We start from the raw sequence: 22429 nt of genomic DNA on the forward strand, positions 1-22429 counted from the left end.
CATTTTTGCTGGGCCTTTTTTTTCAAAAAAAAGAGAGAGAAATTGAGAGATTTACTTCACACGACGAACCGTGAGAACCTCAGTCGCAAATATTGTCAGGAAAAGGCTTGTTCCGCTGAGTAAATCTGCTGATATGTCACAAGGTTAGAACCACCATCATCATGTGATAACTGACTCGATTTATAAATCAGCCTAACCTTTTGCACCAGGCCTAGTGCTGAAGACAACAAGCAGTTAGCTAACCAAATAATCTATCTAATCTTTGGAGTAAAAATTAATGTATTAAAAATATCCTACTCGAGCTTGCAACTAAGTAAGCGAGAGAATTCATCTCGGATGTCTCATTAACAGGCCCACTGTAAGGGCTTGATGTGAAATATGTGCGGATAAGGTCAGTGACAGAAAATGTTAGTACCAAATCAAACACCCAAAAGGACAGCTGTCCTGCAGAAATTAGGTATTGCTGCCCGTCATTGAAGTGATTGTGTTAGATTTCTGCCCTCTCGTTACTGCTGCTGACAAACAGTGATGTAATAACTTGGGCTTCTGTACCAGAAGACAGTCTGCCTCCCCATTGAAACGGATGAGAAAAGCACTCGCGGAGGCTGGCTTTCTGAATGTTTGCTGTATAGTTTTAATACCTTAACTACGATATTACTGCTAAAATGGTGAGGCAGTATGAACCTTTTTTTTTGCTAAGGATAGCATTTTTGGCCATTTCATTGGCAAGTACACCGGCCCAAAGGGCAATTTATTCCAGGTTTGTGCAATGGGATATAGCCATTATCACAATGAAACTCAAACCAGGTTTTTTTTTTCTTGTTTTTGGTATATTATATGGCAAATCAACAGGGTACATCTGGAGTAAATTGTAACAATTACACAAACCTCACAAATGAAAGCCTGCTGCTTGTTAGGGATGCAGAAAGGCTTGGGAGTTGCAATCACACTGCAGCATTAGTAAGGAGCATGTTAACATGTTTGCATGAGATTTCCCTGTCCGCTATTTTAACAGAGCCATTAAACCATTTAAAATAAATAGATTGATGCCTTTATTAAAATAGCTGAAATAGGAATTTCATACAAACCCCTTGGCATGTTCCTTGTTAATATTGCACAGCATATGTCCACTCACTGGAGCAAAATGCACTGAGCTATCAATGGGCTTGATACAGGTTTCTGCTGCCTAATGCTTCACTAATCCTGCTTTGCTGATGACAACAACTTACATTTTAAATAGAGCACTTAACATATAAAAAGGTCCCCAGGTACATTACTGAGGAAGAATGGAATAGATGCCGAGCCATTGTGGGGGAGCAGAGAGGTGACCAAAGGCTTGGTCAAAGAGATGGGTGTTGAGAGTTTCAAAGGCCAAAGGACGAATGTTGCCGAACAGTTCCACAATGAGACTGGGACTGATTCCCCTGTCTTTCTACAAGATATTCAACTCTTGCAACTGTATAATTCATTACTATACAAGGCAGTGCATTTATCTACTGGAGAACAATAGTTCATTTTTTAATTTGGATTTTAATACGTGGGTTTACTAAGTTCCAGAGTAAATGTACATGTTTGCTACCACATATAAATCAGGAAATATCCACCCAGTACTCCCAAGTGCTAAGAGTGTCCATACAAAAGTAAAATATTGTGGATGCTGGAATCTGGAATAAAAGCAGAAAATGCTGGAAATACTCCAGTCAGGCAGCATCTTTGGAGAGAGAAACAGCATTAACGTTTCGGGTCGATGACCCGTCATCAGAGCTATGCTAAGAGTGTCCATTTCTGCTTAACAGACGAATCGAGCCTGTTTGCAGCCAAACAATTCTATATATTTTCACCAACTCGATCTACAATCTATTAACCTGCAGGTACTTTATGTCTTTACAGAATCATTGTGTGCTGAATCATAGCTGCCCATTGGACTCCATCTCGTGGCATCATGGCTTTAGAAATGGAGCAAAAAGTAAGCAAGCTGACTTTTGGATTTCAGCGCAGCTCGACATCGGATGATGATTCTGGCTGTGTTTTGGAAGAATATGCATGGGTTCCTCCGGGTCTAAAGCCAGAACAGGTAGGCCTGCCCAACCTTTCTCACATACCAAGCATAATTTCTGCAAGGACTATTTGATAATGTAGGGAGGTGAGAGAGCCTCTGGTCATATCCCGTCTAAACAAAAGTCCTCTTCCTCCCCCTCCCCAAATCATCTCCTTAAACCTTTTATTTTTTGAATTCCCTTCTTTACGTACACATCTTTAGCTCAATACTGCCCTCCTTTCAGGGAGCCAGGACTGGTCCAACCCAAGAGCTTCTGCATAGCAGATCCCCACCCACCATTGTTATTCCATGTTGTCTGATGGGAGAGAACTCAATGTCAAGTTATTTATTTCCCAAACACAAAGCGTGCTGATGATACTCTATTCAGTGGGCGAGGAGGGAACAGGCAAAAGCGTGCAGATAGAGGGGAGCTTTGAATATCAATGGGAGTACCAATACTGTATCACAAGAGATAACGGAGCTACTCTCAACAATTTAATTGTTTAAATCTTTTTAAGTCTTTTTCAGCATTAAAAAAAAGCGTCATCATCATTAACATTTTAAAAGATGCGCTGCATTTTTAAAGCTTGATCATTTGCCATAATTAAGACTAATAGCTAAAATCTCTCTCTTGACAAGTGTTAGAACATTAAGAAAATTAGCTTAATACATTTCTGACACATCGTGTATATATAATTATACACCGACAAAAGGCCCAAGAAAATAATCTTTCAAAATAACAACTTTTATTCCAACCTTCAGAGCACAGTCTTGCCGTGCACACTGTTTGTTCCATGGGGTAAAGGTTGGCAGTTGTGTTAACGTGTGTTGTTGCTTTCTCTCAATGGCTGGGCTAAAGATATAATGGTAGAGTGTGTTGGAAATTATACCGTTACAATCTCCTGAGCAAATGAAAGGAGTGTATTTGCACCCAGTGAAATAAAGTCATCATTTCCCATCAATGAAAACCGGGGCCTTAAATATCCCGTTGGGTTTTCCTTAATCTGTGCGGAACAAATGACTTCTGTTAAAGGTAATGTTTCAAACGAATGCTTTATGTGAAAAGACAGGGTGTTGAAGTACACTGAAAAGCACCACGCGCAGCTAACCTTTTCTGAAAGTAATTTATTGTCCAATAATCGGGCATGAACTTTGAAGAATGAGGCACTGTTGAATTTTTGATGTATTGTAAAGGTGCACCTGGATTAATGGTCCTTTGCTTTTGAAAATGGAGTGATTGTTTTAGATGCAAGTTCCTTTTACTAATTGACAGGTTCTGAATAACAACGTATGTTGACATGCCCCATCTTAAAACTGCACCGTGAACCTTTCAGGGGACTGCCTTGCCATTTAATGAAACAATGTCACACAGTACAATCGGCACTTAATAAAATGCTTGGAAGTGGGAAAAAACGTTATTGTCACAGAAATGTAATCCTATAAAATCCTTAAACACATAAGTGAGATTGATATGTTGCTGGCAGCAAAAGGACTCTCAGTTTAAGTAAGCTTCTTTAAAAATCTTAATCAAACACACAAGCACTGATAAAGGCTTATTGCAGAGCAATGTGGCGTTTGAAGATTGGGTACGTGTTTCAAAGATTTTTATTTGGCAGGGTCAACAATGGAGGTAGCTGCTTTTAAGCAAGTTTGTTAGCTTTTAAAGTGTTTCAGATTAGCAGATTTCCACTGGCGAGTTCAAACTGTAGCCATGAAACATCAATATTACAATAATGTCATAGGTTATCCAAAAGCTGCTTTTTCTCTTAGGTCTCAATCAGCTATTCAAGCAGCAGCAATTCTGACAATTGATTTTAAGGAGACTTTTCAGTTAACTATATTACAGGACAACTCTTAATTTATCTTGTTCGCACACAGCAAAAGGAACTGTTTACTACAACAACAACAACTTTTATTTATTTAGCACCTTTAACATAGTAAAATGTTCCAAGGTGCTTCAAAGAGGGAGGTTATTTTTCATTCTCGAGTAGATCAAAAAGCTTGTGTCAGATTCTCAAAACCTAAAAGTTACCAATTGAATACGCTAGGCCTAAACATCACTCCAAATCACTATCTTATTTTGTTTGGATAAACTGTCAGTATTCAATTGGTCCACTGAATGCTTCAATGGACATAGTTAGTTTTCAGTCAAGGAGCAGCACTTCTGGAAGTTGTGAGAAGTATTCCCCTCCCTTGTTCTCAAACATCTGTAACTGGAGAAGAAAATTTAGCACAAAAGGGAAAAAGCAAATTGCTGGTGATTTTTTTTTAAATTGAGACAATGCAAAAATTCACAAAGCATATTATTAAATTCATATTTTTTTTTCATGTACTTATTTTAATGTAATGCAATTTATTCTGGGTATATCATCCCAACTACAACACCACCATCTTGTATTTATTTACGCCTTTAATGTTGTAAAATGTCCTAAGGCGCTTCACTAAAGAAAGTTTCCATCATATTTTATTTATAACTAGTGAAGAAGTGGCCAATTCTGAACAGTTCTGCTGACAACGTTTCTTGTAGCAAATTCTTCTCTACTTGAGCCAGTTGACAGCTTGCCTACACAATGCTGGAGTATGCTTCCTCTGGCCTAGACTTTTCCTCTTGGCACACTTACTTGACGATAGTTGGTTTGTTTCCTATCAAAAGTCAGTCTAGTATTTAAGGAATTGTACATCAGTACTATGCTTTATGGGCCAATGGTAACTCGGTAGGTCATTATACCAGGCTAATCTGCCACCAAGTTGTACACTTTGAATTAAAAATTCTCATGTTTAAATCCCTCAAAGGTCTCACTCCTTCCCATTCCTGTACCTCCTCCAGCCCTACAACACTCAAAACTCTGCATTCCTCCAATTCTGGCCTCTTGTCCATTCCGCATTTCATTCAGCTGCCTCGGCCCTAAGCCTTTGGAATTCCATCCATATATATGCATCTCTATCTCTATCTCTATCTCTATCTCTATCCCTCCCCTCCCCTCCCCTCCCCTCCCCTCCCACCTCTTTGACAAAGCCTTAACTCACCTTTCCTAATGTTGCATTGTTGACTCAGTGTCAATTTTTGTCCGTTTATGCACCTGTGCTGTGCCTTGAAGAATGTTACTACATTAAAGGTGCTGTGTAAATGCAAGTTCTTGTTAATTTTCAGTACCTAGTCCCATTTTCTAAACTGTATCAGATACAAATTCCTAATACACTCTGCAGGAATAGATTCTGTGAATGTACAAGTTTTATACACGTTAGCATTCTTCCTCGGTATCAAATGTCCGATTCACCAAAGTTTGTATTTCCATTTAGAGCTATGTGCGGATCTGCATTCCATTGCTAGTTAATGAATGAAAAGTAGATCTTAATGGGAATGCTGGGGACAGCGCGGTACATTTATAAAGAGCGCCCGGGGGAGAAAACTGCGATTGGATATATCACAGATATCAAGAATTGATATTCTGCAAGCACCTCAGTGTAACAGTACCTTTTTATAGACTCCCACCTTTTTGGACAATGAGGGAATGAATGGGATATGGGGATAGGGTGGGAAAGTGGAGTTGAGGTCGAAGATCAGCCATGATCTTATTTGAATGGCGGTGCAGGTTCGAGGGGCCGAATGGCCTACTCCTGTTCCTACCTAATTCTATGTTCTTGTGTTCTATATGTGGTATATCTATGCAGTTCTTAATGAAATACATGCATCTTTTTATTATTTGAGAAAGTTTGTTTGACAGTGTAGATGCAGATTCGGGTAACTTTTTATAGCATTAAGATTTTAAAAGGTTAAATTTTTCTAACAAAAGAACTGCTTGCCAACTTTATACAAAACTGTTCAGTCCATCCCCCTCAGCCTCATTTGTCATCCTTCCTCCCACATGCCTGCGTGCAGATTGTCCTTCCATGAACATCATGCTCTCTATTAGTACAGCTGAAGCCTATTAATTCGAGGTGCCCCAGTTGAAATCAATGGTCCCATATCAGATCACCTCCATTAAGTGCGGAGGCTCAACGTGTTCATCTGTTGAAGATTTATGAGTTACCCTTCAGTGATGCTGCATTAGCAGTAATTGTTCATTAACTTGTGGTTAATACTTATATAGACGTGTGCGTTTGTTCATAAGTTCTACTCAAAATATGTTGTCTGTTGGGAATTGATTGAAATGTGAGAGAGAAAAAAGCTCCCTGATATAAAAGAATTTCCTCATTAAGCATGATCTCATTAACTCATGTGAACTGTACTCCTAACATAGACCCCAAAATGAAGGAATGTCCCACAGAAGCTATGGGAAATAATACATTTTGTGCCAGGGCAAGAAATATCAAGAAGTAATGTTGTCGGCTCCCTCTGGGTTAAAGGTCGAGAATAAGAACAATCCCATTTAAAACTGACGGGGAAATAATCGTACCATCCTCAGCCTGTTTAGATTAACTTCCTCTCTAACCCACTCCCTTCTCCCAGCGGCGTGCCGCTGACTTTTGATCCTGTGTAGGAGGTATCTCCTTAATTTTCCTGCACAAGAGTCAGTTTGGAGACCCCCAGTTGGGAGGTGTTCGACTATAGTGCCCCATTTTATGGCTAGTCTCTCATTTGACCTGCAAATAATTATTTCCAATTACCAGCCATTACCTTTGATTAGAATAGCCCCACGCCAGATGCTTTACTGTAATAAATTAGTGGCTGTACAGTCAGCGAGCCTGGTGTCTAGTAAAATGATGGCTGGAACCCAAGGCTGGAAGAAATTTCCTTCAGCCACATCCCAGAAACACACATGGAAGCAATGAAGTCAACTTGCTTGGATGAGCTTTGCCTGTGGGGGATCAGAAAACCGAACACACTTTTCCCTTTTAAGTCGACTGAGTCCGTGCAGCCTGTGGGACAAACTTGGGTTTGTGTGCAGTGGTTGTTTTCTGGGCAACTTCACACGTTATCTTGGGTAATTGCTGACAGAAATGTGGAATGTTCACTGCTGTGCCAAACAGCTTTTGAAGGGGCAGGCTGGGGTAATAACTACATTAAACGTACATAATTTATGATCACCTAATTGTCACTGCAAATTGCATTCCAGAATGGCAGCTCCACAGCTGTTGGGCACTGGTCATATCAGAAGCAATCCAATTTTGCTGACTTCAGTGATCCCTGGTCCTTGTAATGGTCAAAAGAACATAAATCCTGTCAGGCTCCTGTTCAGTACAACATCACACCAATCCCATAAACTGTAAATCCCTGTTTTTTTTAAAAAAGTCAATAACTAGGTGCGTTGGGAAGTTGCTTTATGAGAATGCTTAGTGTCTGATGTGTGACCAATGGCAGCAACTGATGGGATCTGTAGATAGTGAGATATAATGAATGGACCATTTTGTATTGTGACATTGCTCTGTTGGGCTGACTTTTTTTTGAGTTTTCAGTTGTGTATTTATTCTCCTTTTTTGACCCCAACTATAGGTCCAGCTATATTTCTCGTGTCTGCCAGAAGAGAAGGTCCCTTATGTTAACAGCCCAGGAGAGAAGCACCGGATTAAGCAGCTCCTGTACCAACTACCACCCCACGATAATGAGGTTAAAAAAAATCATTAAAAAACACACACACGGCCCACTCGGGCACACCAGGTGTTCGGTATTTATAGGCCCATTACAGACAGGAGCGAGGAAAGCAAAATCCCTTCCCTGCCTTTCCTGTCTGTCGTGGCGACCCAGATTTTTGTGTAAAAAGTTTTAAACTGTCATAGGAATGGTATCCAATCCCTAAAGCCTGCAATTACTATGTCCCGCACATGCTGAATTGTTTAACTATTTGCTCTGAAGCAAACATCCCTTGTGCTTTTGTTAGAGCGTCGCCTTCCCCCTCGTGTTATGTTTGTTGTATTTAGCCTTGCTTTCTTGACATTAGTCGCTTTTATGCTGTTTGTTGCTGCCCTCGAACTGTCATCATGTGCCTAAAATTCCGAGCATTACTTTACTACAGGGAGGAGAGGGTGGGGTGGAGGAAGGAGAAACTGGATGCTTTGTAACAGTGAGATGCTGCGACTTGAAGGGGGCATTGTGTTCCTATGTACTTGTTGTAGGCGAGGAGGGCCCTTTCCAGAATAAATAAGCCGCAGCTCATGTTTTAATCCTGTCCACATTTCACAATTACAAAAGGCCCTGTAGTAAAACAGAAATGTGCTTTCTGGCAGGGGGCTTAAGTTGTAAAGTGCTGCTAACAATTATCCCTTTTTATTTAAAGTCCTTCTTCTTTAGTCATTTAAGTGTCTTTTGGTTGGGCCTCTTTGCCTTTTTTTTTAAATCCAGCTCATGTCTAGCCGCCCGCATTAGCGCAGTTAACATTTTGAAAAGCGCATTCACAGCTCGTGTGTCCCACTTTAATCAGAAGCCGCCGTTGAGCTAATACCATCGCATGTATTTTCCATTCATACCGAATTTTTAAGTAGGCATTTGCATTAGTAACTTAATCTACTGTGTGTCAGCAACACCCTAGTAGTATTAATACTGTATATAAAATTGTAAGCATTGTCACAACAAGGCCTTTATTTACTGATTTGTAAAAACACACATGGTCTAGTAGAAACGAGATAAGGTTACCCCTAGTTGCTTTGTGTTAGCTTTGTAAACAATAGTGGGAAGATTTCCTCTGTCCACAGTCTCTTTCATAAAGGAACAGGTTTATTAGACGTTGTGATCGGAGGAAACGTTCCTGCTAGGTTTAAGATGGCACTAGCACACAGCAACCCGATGTAAACTTTTATTTCAAGAATAAATTATTTTGTAAATTTTTTTTTCCAATGGAACTAAGTACTTCCTCTTTCTCCCCCCCCCCCCCCCCATCCCCCACAAAAAATGGATATTTCATTTGTACAATGTTTCCTCCTGTCCTGTGCCGTGCTGTCCTGTCAGGATGTGGTTCCGATGCCACTAAGAGCCGACTGCTACCTTGTGTAGGTGGGCCATTCCTCACGTGTGAGTTTAGATTTAGACATTGGGTATTGGTGGGCTTAGTGAACTGTAGGGGGCATGAGAGGCGATCCTGTCCTTACTTGGCCACTGTCGCCAAGAGTCACAGGATGGAGATCAGGACTGGGAACCCTGCCTCTCCAGCCCAGGGTGCTGAGGCCAATTGTGGTGCCATGCGGCTGAGAGCAGTTAACTCTGCATGGACTGGAGATTGAACCTGGGACGTTCTGATCCGTAGCACTTTTACAATCACAAGGTGATCGAGGGAGTTTTAAGATGATACAAATTTGATCATTGAACGGTCTACCTTAATAGAACACCAGCATCGAATACCACAGAGTAGCAGAGGCGACCCACTGTGCTCTCCATCTGTCTTACCAATGCCACTGTGGGGAGTGATGAGTGAGGCACATTAGTACAGGGGGAATTTGAGAGTCGTTGGTAGATCCTTTCACATCTGATTTACAATTCCGAGTCACACTGGTGGAGGCCTGAAAGCAGGTCTCTGAACCACATTTTGGTCGCAGGGGAGATTAATGGCTAGGTACCCTTAGAAAAAAAAAAAAAAAAAAATTTTTTTTTAAATTCTGTTGGTAAGTGACTTCACATTGTTGTGTTATCCTGTACACTGCTTTTAAAAAAAACCTCCAATTCTGTAGCACCACCTCACTGTGCCTCCGACTTGGGAAGGGGAGGGTGAGGGGCTTGGGAAGGAGGAATTGGAGAGTGTGGAGCTGACAGTGGTGGGCGTGCGGAGCTGGAAAAAGTGACTCCTGATGTGACCCTTAACACTAATTCAAGGGAGGCAAAGGAGGGGAGCTGGAGCATTGAGTGTGCGCACAGGAGGAAGCCGAAATCAGACAGAGTGGGTAAAATAAGGGCTTCATGGATGGGAGAAGACTGGGCTCTATTGTGGCTCTCAAAATCGAGTTAATATTTTCAACCTTATGATGATGTGATTTGTCCGCAAATAGTCTGGGAACCATGAAGGACTGGCCATTACTACATTTCTGAGTTAAGTGCTTCAGAATGATACAGGTTATCGGCAGCTGCAGAAAGAAGATAAAACGTTACTTATGTATTTTTTAGGTGCGTTACTGTCAGTCATTGAGCGAGGAAGAAAAGAAAGAGTTGCAGCTCTTCAGTGCCCAGAGGAAGAAAGAGGCACTGGGAAGAGGAACGATTAAACAGCTACCAAGAGCTGTAATGCATACAGCTTGCGATCAGGTATAAGAAAGCAGTTACTATATTCACTTTCTCTCTCTCCTTTGCTGAAGCCATCGATTCATGCTGGATATGGTTCCAACCAACACGAGTGGTCATTGTGAGCCAATCAACCTGACGTTGACAGGCATTCCAACCTTCGAAGGCAACACAGCTGAGCCCAACCCTGTCCTCTCCCCACAATCGCTGTAGCATCTCCACTGTCACTCAACTAGGCACCTTCTGGTTTGTATGGCTCAGTTTTGCATTGATTTTACCAATTATTCCAGTGGGGAACATCCATAACTAAAATAAACGCAGTGTACTATAAAATAAAATGACTTAATTTTCACACTGTAAAATCATCTATTTCCACCTCTAACATCGCCCGTCTCCGCCCCTGCCTCAGCTCATCCGCTGTTGAAACCCTCATCCATGCCTTTGGTACCCTTAGACTTGACTATTCCAACGCACTCCTGGTTGGCCTCCCAAGTTCTACCTTGCGTAAACCAGAGGTGATCCAAAACTCATCAGGCCTTGTCCTAATTCGCACCAAGTCCCCATCACCCCTGTGCTCGCTGACCTACATTGAATCCTGGTTAAGCAATGCCTCGATTTAAAAATTCTTGTTTTCAAATCCCTCCATGGTCTCGCCCCCTCCCTATCTCTAATTACTTTCAGCCCCATAATCCCCGTGATATCTGTGATCCTCTAATTCTGTCCTCTTGAGCATCCCTGATTGGAATCGCTTCAGTTGCCAAGGCCCCAAGCTAGAGTTCCCTGCCTAAACCTCTCCGGGCCTCTTTTGTTTAAGATGCTCCTTAAAACCTTCCTCTTTCATCTGCCCAAATTTCTCCTTGTTAAATTGAGTTTAAAATTATGCCGCTCCTGTGAAGCACCTTGGGACATTTTACAACATTAAAGGCGCTACATAAATACACGTTGTTGTATTGCAACAGCGAAGGTTCATTATTGAGCCTACCAGTGGGACTGACATACTCACCCAGTGAGTAGCTGAGCCATAGGGACAAGAGCATGCAAGGTTCACTCTACGATCATTGCTGAGTTATCTGATCTCAACTGAAATGCTAGAATCGTGTCCCTGAGTTAGGGAATGGTGGAGCGGGGTGAACAGAAATCTGGCGAGGACAGAATTAGGCTCGTCTGCAATGGTCCCTATGGCTGAATAGCTATGCACACAAGAATAATGGTCACTTGACACAAGGTATTGAACTGCCACAGGCAACTGTAAATCCATATCCCAGCAAGGAGGCATCACCTTCAGGAGAGAACATTGGCAGAAAAATAGAATTGCGTTCACTGTGGGAAGCAAATTCAATGAAAGCACCCAGCAACTTGCTTCATTCTCACAATTGGTATTAAAATACAGGTACTGAGCATTACATGGCTTGCGCAAACTTAACTGGTATAATCGACTATTATTCCTTTCACGCAACAGCAGTTTAATAGGTAGTTCATAAACATGTACAATACCGCTAATACATGAATGAGGGATTTAATAACGTACATCAAATCCCACACACGGGGGACTTTTTTTCAAATTAAAAGAATGATTGAAGTCAAGTAAGAGTTAAATTCGATTTACTAATTAGTAACATGCAAGACATGTACTTCAGCATTCTTTTACTGCTTAAAAGGAGAATAGTCATTCTGGGATTGACATGCCTGTCATCTTCATTTGGTTTCAAACAGAATTGCACTATGTGCGTCACTAACCTGACAATTTTCCTACCCCAGCTGCTCTTGAGAGAGATCAGAGAAGGCTGTTCATGACTGTTGCAGGAATGCAGCCTGACACTAGACTTCCACATACCAGGCCCAATGTCTGTAATCGAGGAGAAAACCTGCAGTGTGGGCATTCTTCCTGTTGTGCTGTTTTAGACTACTCATCTCTCCAAAACCTTGTACAGAAATGGGCCATATTGAGGGCTAGTGTTTGCCTGTAGGACCTTTGAACACCAGAGAAGAATTTTGGGGTGGGGGTGGTGGGCGGTGTTTGGTTATGATTCTTTAAAGCTGCAGATGTGAAGAAGAGGTATTGGTAACTGTGGGCACTGTTTCGTGGGCTTTAAAGATTGTTGATTTTTGGTGTGAAACACTTGATGCTTGCAAAAAAATCTAAACCACAGATAATTGACTGGCCTTGTTGAAACCACTGTGATAACAGAAACATTCTGGTAAGATTGCTGATGTGACTCTGGGCGAACCATGTTGTGTGCTTATCTTGGTCCACTTGTTACAGTGTGTAATGTACGCACCTGTGAGGATGCTCACAGGTTTGTGAAATAGTTGTAGAGCTAGCCATTCCACCAGAGGTGGGCACTGGAGGGACTGGAGTGCATAATTTCAACTGGGAACATAATTTCAATTTGATTTATTTGATTTGACAAAGTTACCCTTTATGTTAAATTGTTAATTTGTGTTTTTGGTGCCCTCAAAAAAAAAAAAACAAAAAAAAAAAAAAAAAAAAACAAGGGGGCACTTGAATGAGGAGCACTTGTTTATTGTCTTCAACAAAATAGTTGTAGAGCTAACCAGTCATGTGATGTTCACAAGACTCAATAAAACCCCAGCCAGTTAGGTTCAGGGTGTCCATGATGAGGCAGGTGGTTGTGAGCCTGGTGGATGAACTGGTAATGTGTAGTGTGATTTGTTAAACCATTTGCTAATAAAACAACTCGTTCTTAATAGCAATGTGTTGCTATGAATTCTTAAGCAAAGGACCCATGAAGCAAATACATTTCACAGTGTCCGCTTTCATTTTTGGCTCCAAATAAATCTTCTGAGATCATTAAGTCTGGGCATCAAATGTAATGTTGCAGGAGCACGACAAGCAATGCAATTTCTAATCTCCCCCCCCACCATTGTATCTTCCAGTGCGAGGAGAAGATAAGTGGAGGTGAGGTCGCAATATTTGTTTCCAGGGCTGGCTCTGCTGTTTGCTGGCACCCAGCGTGCTTTGTCTGCTCAACCTGCCAGGAGCTCCTCGTCGATCTCATCTACTTTTACCAAGACGGGAAAATCCACTGCGGCAGACATCACGCCGAGCTTTTGAAACCCCGCTGCTCTGCCTGCGATGAGGTGAGATGATTTATAGAACCGAATTACTGAAGTGACAATTTAGTGCTCAATGGCTGTCCTTCTTCGAAGCCGCCCTCTTTCCATAATGACTGGGGGGGGGGGGGTGAATATGTGACATTTAAGGTGGGCCGCTGTCACAGCATGCAAGAAACAATCTGCATTCATATAGCGCCTTTCACGACAACCCATAGCATTTTACAACCAATGAAGGACTTTTGAAGTGTAGTCATTGTTGCAAAGTAGGAAATGTGGCAGCTAGTTTGCGCATAGCAAGCTCCCATAAGCAGCAATGTGATAATGATCAGATAATCTGTGTTAGTGATATTGGTTGAGGGATGAATATTGGGCTGGGATACCGGGAGAGCTCCCTTTGAATATTGTGATGGAAACTCAGAGGACAGATGGGGCCTCATTTTAACATCTTATCTAAACTCTGCACCTCCGACAGTGCAGCACTCCTTCAGTGTCATCCTAGATTTTTGTGCTCAAGTCTCAGGAGTGGGGCTTGAACCGGTGACCTCCTGACCGAGGCAAGAGTGCTACCACTGAGACACTGCTGAAACTGTAGGAAGACTGATTTAGATTCTTGTGGTCAGGGTTTCAGATTCCAGGGATGGCGGAGATGGTAATCTGCCAGCAGGAATAGTTCTGGGGTTCTGCAGACCCCTCAAGCACAATGTATTTCAGTGAGACCACACGTGATTTCCCACTGCAGCACTGGAAAAACAATTAATTCCCACAGGCTTACTGTAAACGCTCAATCTTCAACTCTAAACACTGTTCATGTCTACGCACAAAATTTCTACTGAGTATTGGCTACAAGCCTTTTAATTAAAAGCACTAATAGTAGGATTAAGTAGTTGAATGTAAATCGGGTGGGGGGGGGGTGGGTGGTGCGTGCTCAGTGAGTTTATCCACTAGTCGTTGAGTCATTCTGCATAAGGACATGTCAGAATCAGTCTCTTGTCTGCACTACACTTACCCATCTTATCAGGAGCAGTAATACAATTGGCACCAATGCCCATCAGTCAAGGAGAGGGTAAAAATAATTAGCTTAGGCTTCCTACGCCTGATGCTTATTCAGCTACTCCAATTGGGCGAGGGTGGGATTGGACTGAACAATGATGTCGCCTGCCACAAGAAAAGTCAGCAGGAGTCAGGAGACGACGATCGAGACTGTTGGTTGGTTGCCTCTCCCTAATCCATGGGTGCTGACGGCTACCATAGCACCTTCCCCCACTCGAGCAGCGGGGTTTGAACCTGAGACCTTACAGATTTGTATGGCTCAGCTACACATTGTCTGCAGTAGCTGAGGGGGGAGGGAAATAGTATTTCTGGCCTTCCAAGGGAAAATGATCTAAAACCTGAAACCTCCCAAAGAATATTGGGCCAACTCTACAATTGCACTTCACGTCCTTTTGATACAACAGGTTATTGGAATTCTCGGTTTCCAGTAACCGATAGCACCATTTGAGGTTTTCAGCAATAAACCTTGGCCGCCAACCATGGCAAATCGGGCAAGTTTACTCTGGCGCCGGCCTCCAACTGTGAGAGACCTGCATGTCAGTAGCTCGTAGGAAAGGACATGCCGGCTTTGTGAAGCTCTATCTTATTTGACAGTTCGTGTGGGTCAGCCATGATCTTATTGAATGGCGGAGCAGGCTCGAGGGGACATATGGCCTACTCCTGCTCCTATTTCTTATGTTCTTATAAAACATGAGAAGAGGGAGTGCTGCTGCTGTCATGGTCAAACATTGCTCTCTGTCAATACCACAGAGAAAACAAGAACTGGTCATTCATCGCATTGCTGTTTGTAGGACGTTGCTGGCCCAGACTTGCTGCTGCATTTGTCTACAATAGTACTCCAACCCAAACAAAAAGTGATTAATTGTCAATAGCAATTCAAAACAAGGCACTATGTTCAAGCATAATATAGTTTATGCTCAGTGTACTCCAGATGAATGTGGGGGAAAAAAACGATTTTATGGTAATCGGGATGCACAAGAGGCCAGGCTTAGAGTAACAGACCTCGTAGGACAATCCACCAATAACTGTTTTACAGAGTTGCAGATATGGACTAGTGGTCACTAAATCCTAGATGTGATTTAAGTGTGTGATCGAGCAGAATACTGTACTGTTGTGTCCTCTGACTAATATTTAGCTAGAAGTTAGTCAAATTTTTATGCATTCTTAATCTAGTTGCTAAGAACCTACAAAAGAGCCACTGTCTGGTTTTTTTCTTAAAAAACAGAATATTTATTTACATTACAGTTTAAATATGAACTGCAGAGATCCGAGAGGCACCTAAGAGATTTGGACACTTGCCTAACAAAGCGTTCTTCTGGAATTTCAGATTATTTTTGCCGATGAATGCACAGAGGCTGAAGGCCGTCACTGGCACATGAAGCACTTCTGCTGTTTTGAGTGTGAAACTATCCTGGGTGGACAGAGGTATATTATGAAGGATGGGCGCCCATACTGTTGTAACTGCTTCGAGAGTCTATACGCAGAATATTGTGAAGCGTGCGGCGATCATATAGGTAAATCCAGTATTCATTTTCTTATCTAATGCCCAAGCTGCAGTTTGAAAACCCAGAATTGCAATTTTTTAAAAGGATAGCCACACATTATTCCTAGTATTTGTTTGATTTGTAAACTTTAGCCTATGTTTCGAATTTTGTTTAAACAACTGATAACGAACAAGCTTAGGTGAAGCAATATCACAGACATCAGTCCAGCAAATGAGAAACATGTGCATCTTTTGTACATGAACACTTTCTTCCTTACATTTGTGGATGGTTGTCAGAAGGCAATAAAATGACCAGAAGCCAAGCTTTGGTTGTGTCATAGTCCTTACACCGGCCAGTGGCTCAGCTTCAGTTGCATAGGATGGCTTCAGCAATGTAGAAATTAGTGTGCGTTATGGGTGTAAAACAGGCACAAAGCGTACCAATTTAGCAGTGGGACGGCTATCTCCCAATCTGGGCAGGCATTGGTCATACTGCTAAATCGTGGGGCTCTTTTCTTCGACGTCCCACGTGAACGCTTAACACCAGCGGTAGGCTCCTTGAATGTGATAGTGAGGGGGCGAACACTTGTTTAAGGACACCTCGGAGACATTAGTCAGCACTGAGTGGAGCAGGCACCCGGCCTTCAGGAGATTGTTGCAGCCTAACGAGCTGCTGCCAACGAACAGGGAAACTTTTTTTTTAAAAACTTGCTTTACTGTGGAGCCAGGAGACTGTGGAGTCTTCCTCCGAGCTGCACAGTACTCCTGCTGGCTGCGATTTGTCCCTCTCTGCACCCAGGAATTACCCAAGGGCCATACCAATGTAAGCGGCCCAGAATTTAATCCTCCTGAAGGGCGGCATTGCACAGGCACTGGCAGCTCGTGCGGAATATTTAGATGAGACCCAAAGTTCGCGTAGTATCGAGTCTGCAACGGTAAACGGGGCCCAGACTAATTTCTACCCCATGGAGTGCTACTTGTTTCTATCGGTCAATAATATGCTCTGTATGTGGATACCCTTCCTCACATACATTAGAAGTGAAACACACGCAGGCTACAAGTAAATCAAATAATGTCTCACTGCTCGTTGCTTTTGTTTATGTGAAGTATTTGTTTTTAAACGCAGGGGTCGATCACGCACAGATGACGTATGATGGACAGCATTGGCATGCCACCGACACATGCTTTTGCTGTGCTCAGTGCAGGACTTCGCTTCTGGGATGCCCCTTCCTCCCAAAACAAGGACAAATTTTCTGCTCGAAAGCCTGCAGCCTGGGCGAAGACATACATGCCTCCGACTCCTCAGACTCCGCCTTCCAGTCTGCGCGCTCAAGGGAGTCCAGGAGAAGCGTACGAATGGGAAAGAGCAGCAAGTCCGCAGATCAGTGCAGGCAGTCGCTGCTACTATCCCCTGCCATAAATTACAAATGCCCCGATTTCTCGGGCAGGGGGGATGACCCCCTTTCTCAGCAGATGGATGCCCTCAGCCTCTCCAGCCAGGCTGCCAGTCTGGGCAACGATCTCTTCTGGAAGGGCCGGATGGAGCCGGACGCAGCAGAGGAACACGAGGAATGGGCCGAGCACGACGACTACATGACTCAGCTGCTGCTTAAATTTGGGGACCGGGGAATCTTTCAGCAGTCCAATGAAGACAGCAGGCAGTGCGAGCACTGGATATCGGACAGTGAAGCCAAAAGTAAATTGGAGCTGAGTGGCCACAACAGTCAAGGCTTGGTGAGCAAGAAATATGAATCCAACATGTATTGGGCACAATCCCAAGACAATCTGGGAGATTCGGCCTATGGGAGCCATCCGGGACCTGCCAGCAGTAGAAAGATTCAAGAGCTGGACATCGAACACGGCGCTGTGGGCTACAAACACGACCAAAACCCGTGGTACGAAGACTCGCTGGAATGCCTGACTAATGACTTAAAGCCAGCGGAACAAAGTGTTGGAGATTCTGTGGATTCCTTGGCCCTGTCCAATATCACAGGTATTAAACACTGAAAGCATTCATCAGCTGGATCAACAGTTACACCAGTGTTTTTCATTTTGGAAAATGAACTCGCACATTAATTTTAGGAATTATTTCCAACAAAGTTACTATCTTTCGGAGAGATTATTTTTAAATTACAGGAAATTGTAGCCAACGGGCAATAAAAAGAATTAGCTGGAAAGTGAAATGTAATTTATTTACAGGCTTTTCACTGTCTTATGTTCAACAATGATGCAACATCTGAGTGTACAGAATCCCATAAATATCTCACGCACCATTCCCTTGCTCTTGGTGGGTAAAAAAGGTGTTTGATCGACACAATGACAACAATAACTTGCATTTATATAGCACCTTTTAACCTAGTAAAATGTCCCAATAAGGTGCTTCACAGGGGTGTAATCAGACAGCTTGGCTAAAGAGGTAGGTTCCAAGGAGTGTCGTAAAGATGGAGAGAGAGGTGGGGATGGGGAGAGGTTTAATAAGAGGATTACAGAAGCTTGGGGCCTAGGCAGCTGAAGGCACGACAGCCAATGGCTTGACTGAGGAAGTCCGAGATGCACAGGAGGCCAGAATTGGAGTAGCGCAGAGATCTCTGGAGGGTTGTGGAGCTGGATAGGCGGGGGCGAGGCCATGGAGGGATTGGAACATGAGGGTGAGAATTTTAAAATAAAGGTGTTCGGGGACTGGGAGCCAATGTAGGTCAGCAAGCACAGAAGTGATGGGTGAACGGAACTTGATGCGAGTTAGGATACGGGCAGCAGAGTCTTGTATGTGCTTGGGTTTATAGAGGAGTGATGTGCAGTACAGAACCAAGTAGCAGGCAAATTTCTTGGCTTGTACGCTGAGGATATGTTGTATTGTCGTGTACAGTTCCACCACGTTGTGATGGGCCTTCAAAGTTTCTCTCTCATTGGGTCTAGCACTCTTCTGTGATGCTAATTAGCTTCAATTAACACCGTGGAAACTATAGTTTTAATCCGCATGCTCCGATTCCAGCAGATTTTGTGGTTACAATGCGATGGCAATATCAGTGGCCTAACCGGGTAGATGATGTGTCAGAGCGGGTTTATTTGTGGTAGTTTGGGGGCGGGGAGAAACTATAATTCTTGGGATGAATTTAAAACCAATTCTTTAATTAAGCTGTATTTTAGTCCATCGCGGTAGTAAATAATTAACATTGCCAGGTAATGTTACAGATTATTTTATTTTCCCTATTCCTTTTCTGTAGGGGCTTCTGTAGATGGAGACAGCCAGCAAAGGTCATCCATGTTCGCTCTACAGGATTTCCAAGAAATGGAGAATGACTGTGAAAAAATGAGTAACATGGGAACCATGAACTCCTCCATGCGTCACCACAGCACAGAATCCCTCAAGAGTTTGACGTCCGAACTCTGCCAGGTCGTGACACCAGAGGAAAAGCAAAAGCCGCTCTACAACCCAATGCTGAGAAGATCAAAGTCCCAGTCAAGGCCACAGCAAGTTAAGTTTTCTGATGACGTCGTTGACAATGGGAACTATGAGGAGATAGAAATTCGGCAACCTCCAATGAGCGAAAGAACTCGTCGGCGGGCGTACAATTTTGAGGGACTCGGTAATCGGCACCACCATCGGCGCCGCAGGAGCAGGAAATCCCGTTCTGATAACGCCCTCCATCTCGCCACAGAAAGGAGGTGTCTGAGAGAGAGGCCTCGTCTCTATTCCCCAGAAGACTGTGACAAATTATTCCAGGCCAAAGTCTCTCGCGAAAGGCAAGCATACATCCAAAGCCAGGAAATGTATGGGCACTACAGTCATAACCCAGACTATGCACTACAGAACCAGGTAGTAGACAAATTTCTTGGCTTGTACGTGGACGACGATGACTCCTGGTGCTCAACATGCTCCTCTTCATCCTCCGATTCAGAAGAAGAAGGCTATTTCCTTGGGCAACCTATCCCACAGCCCAGGGCCCAAAGATACCAGTATTATACAGATGATCTTACAGGGCCGTCATCGGTGCTGCCAGCTGCCAGTGTTGGACCACGGACCATCAAACCCAAAAAGAAAAAGGGGCACAAAGGGAAAAATTGTATAATTTCCTAGAGCAGAATTGGCACGGACCAAATCTGCAAGGAGCTTTTCTCGCTTACTACCCTGTGAATTCAAATGGTGTTAACTAAAATGTCTGGTGGAAGCAACCTGTAAATTAATTTGGAGCTCAAGATTACCCAGCGATAAGGTTGTTGGTGGCGAGAATTCTACAAGTCTACTTTAAATCCAGGAAAGACTGACAACGACACTTGTGGATAAACGTACTATTGTGGCAGTACTTTGTTTCTGTATTTTCATGGGCTACCAGCCTGCAGTTCTTTGGCCATCTAGTGCAACACAGAACTTCTTCAGGTTTACACTTTGAGAAAGCTTTAAGTGGTTTCATCAGTAAAATGCTTTTAACTTTGTAACCTTTTAATATGTCTTACTTGGTGCTTCATGTTGTTATGGTCTTAAATGTCCACTTACAGTAAAGTATTTGCAATGAGTTTGTAAAGGCAAAACAAAAGGGGCTAAATGACCAAAGGGGCAAAATAAAGGTCAGGCTGGAGTATATTGGTGTGTCTGCTTCGCCCCCATTCTAATATTACAAGCATTAAAGTAGCTGCAGTCTGTAATTTCAAAGAAAAATGTTGGTATTTATAATGTAGCATTTAGCAACTAAACTTAATCATAATTTAACAGTGCAAATAATGTATATATTGTAAAGTTCAGATTAAGAAACTGATATTTTTATATATATCCCTGAATTACAAAAAAAGTCATTTATGTTTGGTTGTAAGAAATAGATGTAATGAAGTGATTGGCAGCAATAGATTAATTCTCTTAATGACCCTTTTGTTAAGTAACGATTCAGCATTTTGTTTTTAGGATGTATAGCAGTTAATGCTTCTTCTATATGCGGCAAACAGCTTTCCCCTGCTCCTTTTTTAGTTCAATTCCTGTTAGGGATCTTTGTGTGCAGTGGTATTAAACTACTCCTTCTCTGTTCCCGGTTTCGTGAGAGCACCTGGAGCCCGTGCTATGTTACAAGAGCTCATTGTGAATCATAGTGTAAAGAAGTATCAAGCTGATGTATAAATGTAAAAACTGCAACATGTGGATGAATAAAAAAAAGGTTATTGTAAAATAATCTGCTTTGTTTCACTAAAATGCATTACATTCAATAAATAAATAGCTGTGAAGTGGACCTGCATATGATTTTTATAATTGCTAGATGTGGCACTCCATGCAGAAACCCAGAACCCAGGGAATCTTCCACAATCATTTTTAATTTTTAAAAAAACCTTTGTTGATAACAGCGTACTTCCTGTTGTTGTATTCTCATTACTTGGGTGGGGAAAACAAACAGTTTCTAATTGGAACTGATAGACTGTAGGTTGTCCAATTCAATGGACAAATTGCATTGTGACTACTGTCTATATATTTTCCCCCAAAGATAAGGAATGGAGACTTGGTGTGGCACAGTGGGTTAGACTAATGTTGTTTAATTTTCTGGGATTGCAGTTTAAAAACAGCAAAGACTGGTGAGATTAGTCTCTTCCGCCTTGATGCTTACTGAAGGTCATGTGCATTTCCAGTTGGTAAAGGTCCAAAATTAAACACTACAGTAATTCAGAACTAATTGTATAATTTAAATCAGCAGCCATAAGGACAGTGAATGGAACATCTCATTACTCAAGCAGTCAGTTGCAGCCCTTCTGAGGGGTATGGCATATAAGAGGGTGGGAGCAATCAGGCCTAAGCATCCTTAATGCTGAGTGAAGAATCATTTTACATCTATATCTGATTCTATCTATTTATAATTTTTCATATTAGGTATAGAAGATTATGGGATAGAGTTTCCACTACAGGTACGTCTCTCATCTGACTGTCCGAAAATCGGAATTGTCAGAAAACTGGACCTTTTTTGAGAAAATCCCATTTCCTATTCAGTAAAATAAAATCCTGAATTATTGTCCAAAAACCGGTGGGCCAGACAAGTTATTGGTTTTGCCGCTGTGCTTTAAATGGCGTGCGAACAATCCAAGCCTTGCCAAATGACCCTCGACCCGGCCTGACCCATGCCACCATTACTTTGTCTGGGTAGCATGCATATGTACGCACTTGATTTTCTTGTCCGAAATCCGGAAGTCGGCATGGTTTCGGTCCAGAGGTTGTCAGCTTTGCGACGTTGTACCTTTAGTGATAGCAGCACAATCCTGGTAGAATCGGCCGAAACAGCGCAAAAGATCGGGGCATTTTAAACGCGAGTTACGCCGAAAACCACCTGTTTTTTCTGAGATTTTTTTTTACGCTGGTGTAAGATTCAATTAGCCCGGATCAGGCCCTGCCCAGAAAACTGGCCATGCCCCACCCCAGGTCAAAAATGAGTCCACCGATTGCGCTGATTAGGGAAGGCTTTTCAAATTGCACTTGTTTTATTAGGCACACAGGCAGTAAGTAGTAGGTACGTTTCAAAAGTTTTTTCATATCAAAAATATTTAATTTGCTAAGAAACTGGTGCACACCAATGAAACTATTACATGGTTCAGTATAGTTCTTAAGTCATTTACAGTGATTTTAAATCAGGGTCGTCATAGCTGGAGGATAGGACACTCTTATTAAAAT

At 42.5% G+C, this 22429-nt stretch overlaps 1 protein-coding gene across 1 annotated transcript; it reads left to right on the forward strand.

Moving 5' to 3' along the window:
* The first annotated feature begins 1893 nt into the window (after positions 1 to 1893).
* On the forward strand, positions 1894 to 20514 carry prickle1b (prickle homolog 1b). The gene is made up of 7 exons (XM_070901683.1): positions 1894 to 2074; positions 7473 to 7586; positions 10068 to 10205; positions 13080 to 13283; positions 15637 to 15823; positions 16919 to 17785; positions 19017 to 20514. Exons 1-7 carry the CDS (start codon positions 1943 to 1945, stop codon positions 19868 to 19870), a joined length of 2496 nt encoding a protein of 831 aa, XP_070757784.1. The 5' UTR covers positions 1894 to 1942; the 3' UTR covers positions 19871 to 20514.
* The last annotated feature ends 1915 nt before the right edge of the window (positions 20515 to 22429 follow it).

Source organism: Pristiophorus japonicus, chromosome 15, assembly GCF_044704955.1.
Source record: "Pristiophorus japonicus isolate sPriJap1 chromosome 15, sPriJap1.hap1, whole genome shotgun sequence".
NCBI classification, from domain to species: Eukaryota; Metazoa; Chordata; class Chondrichthyes; family Pristiophoridae; genus Pristiophorus; species Pristiophorus japonicus.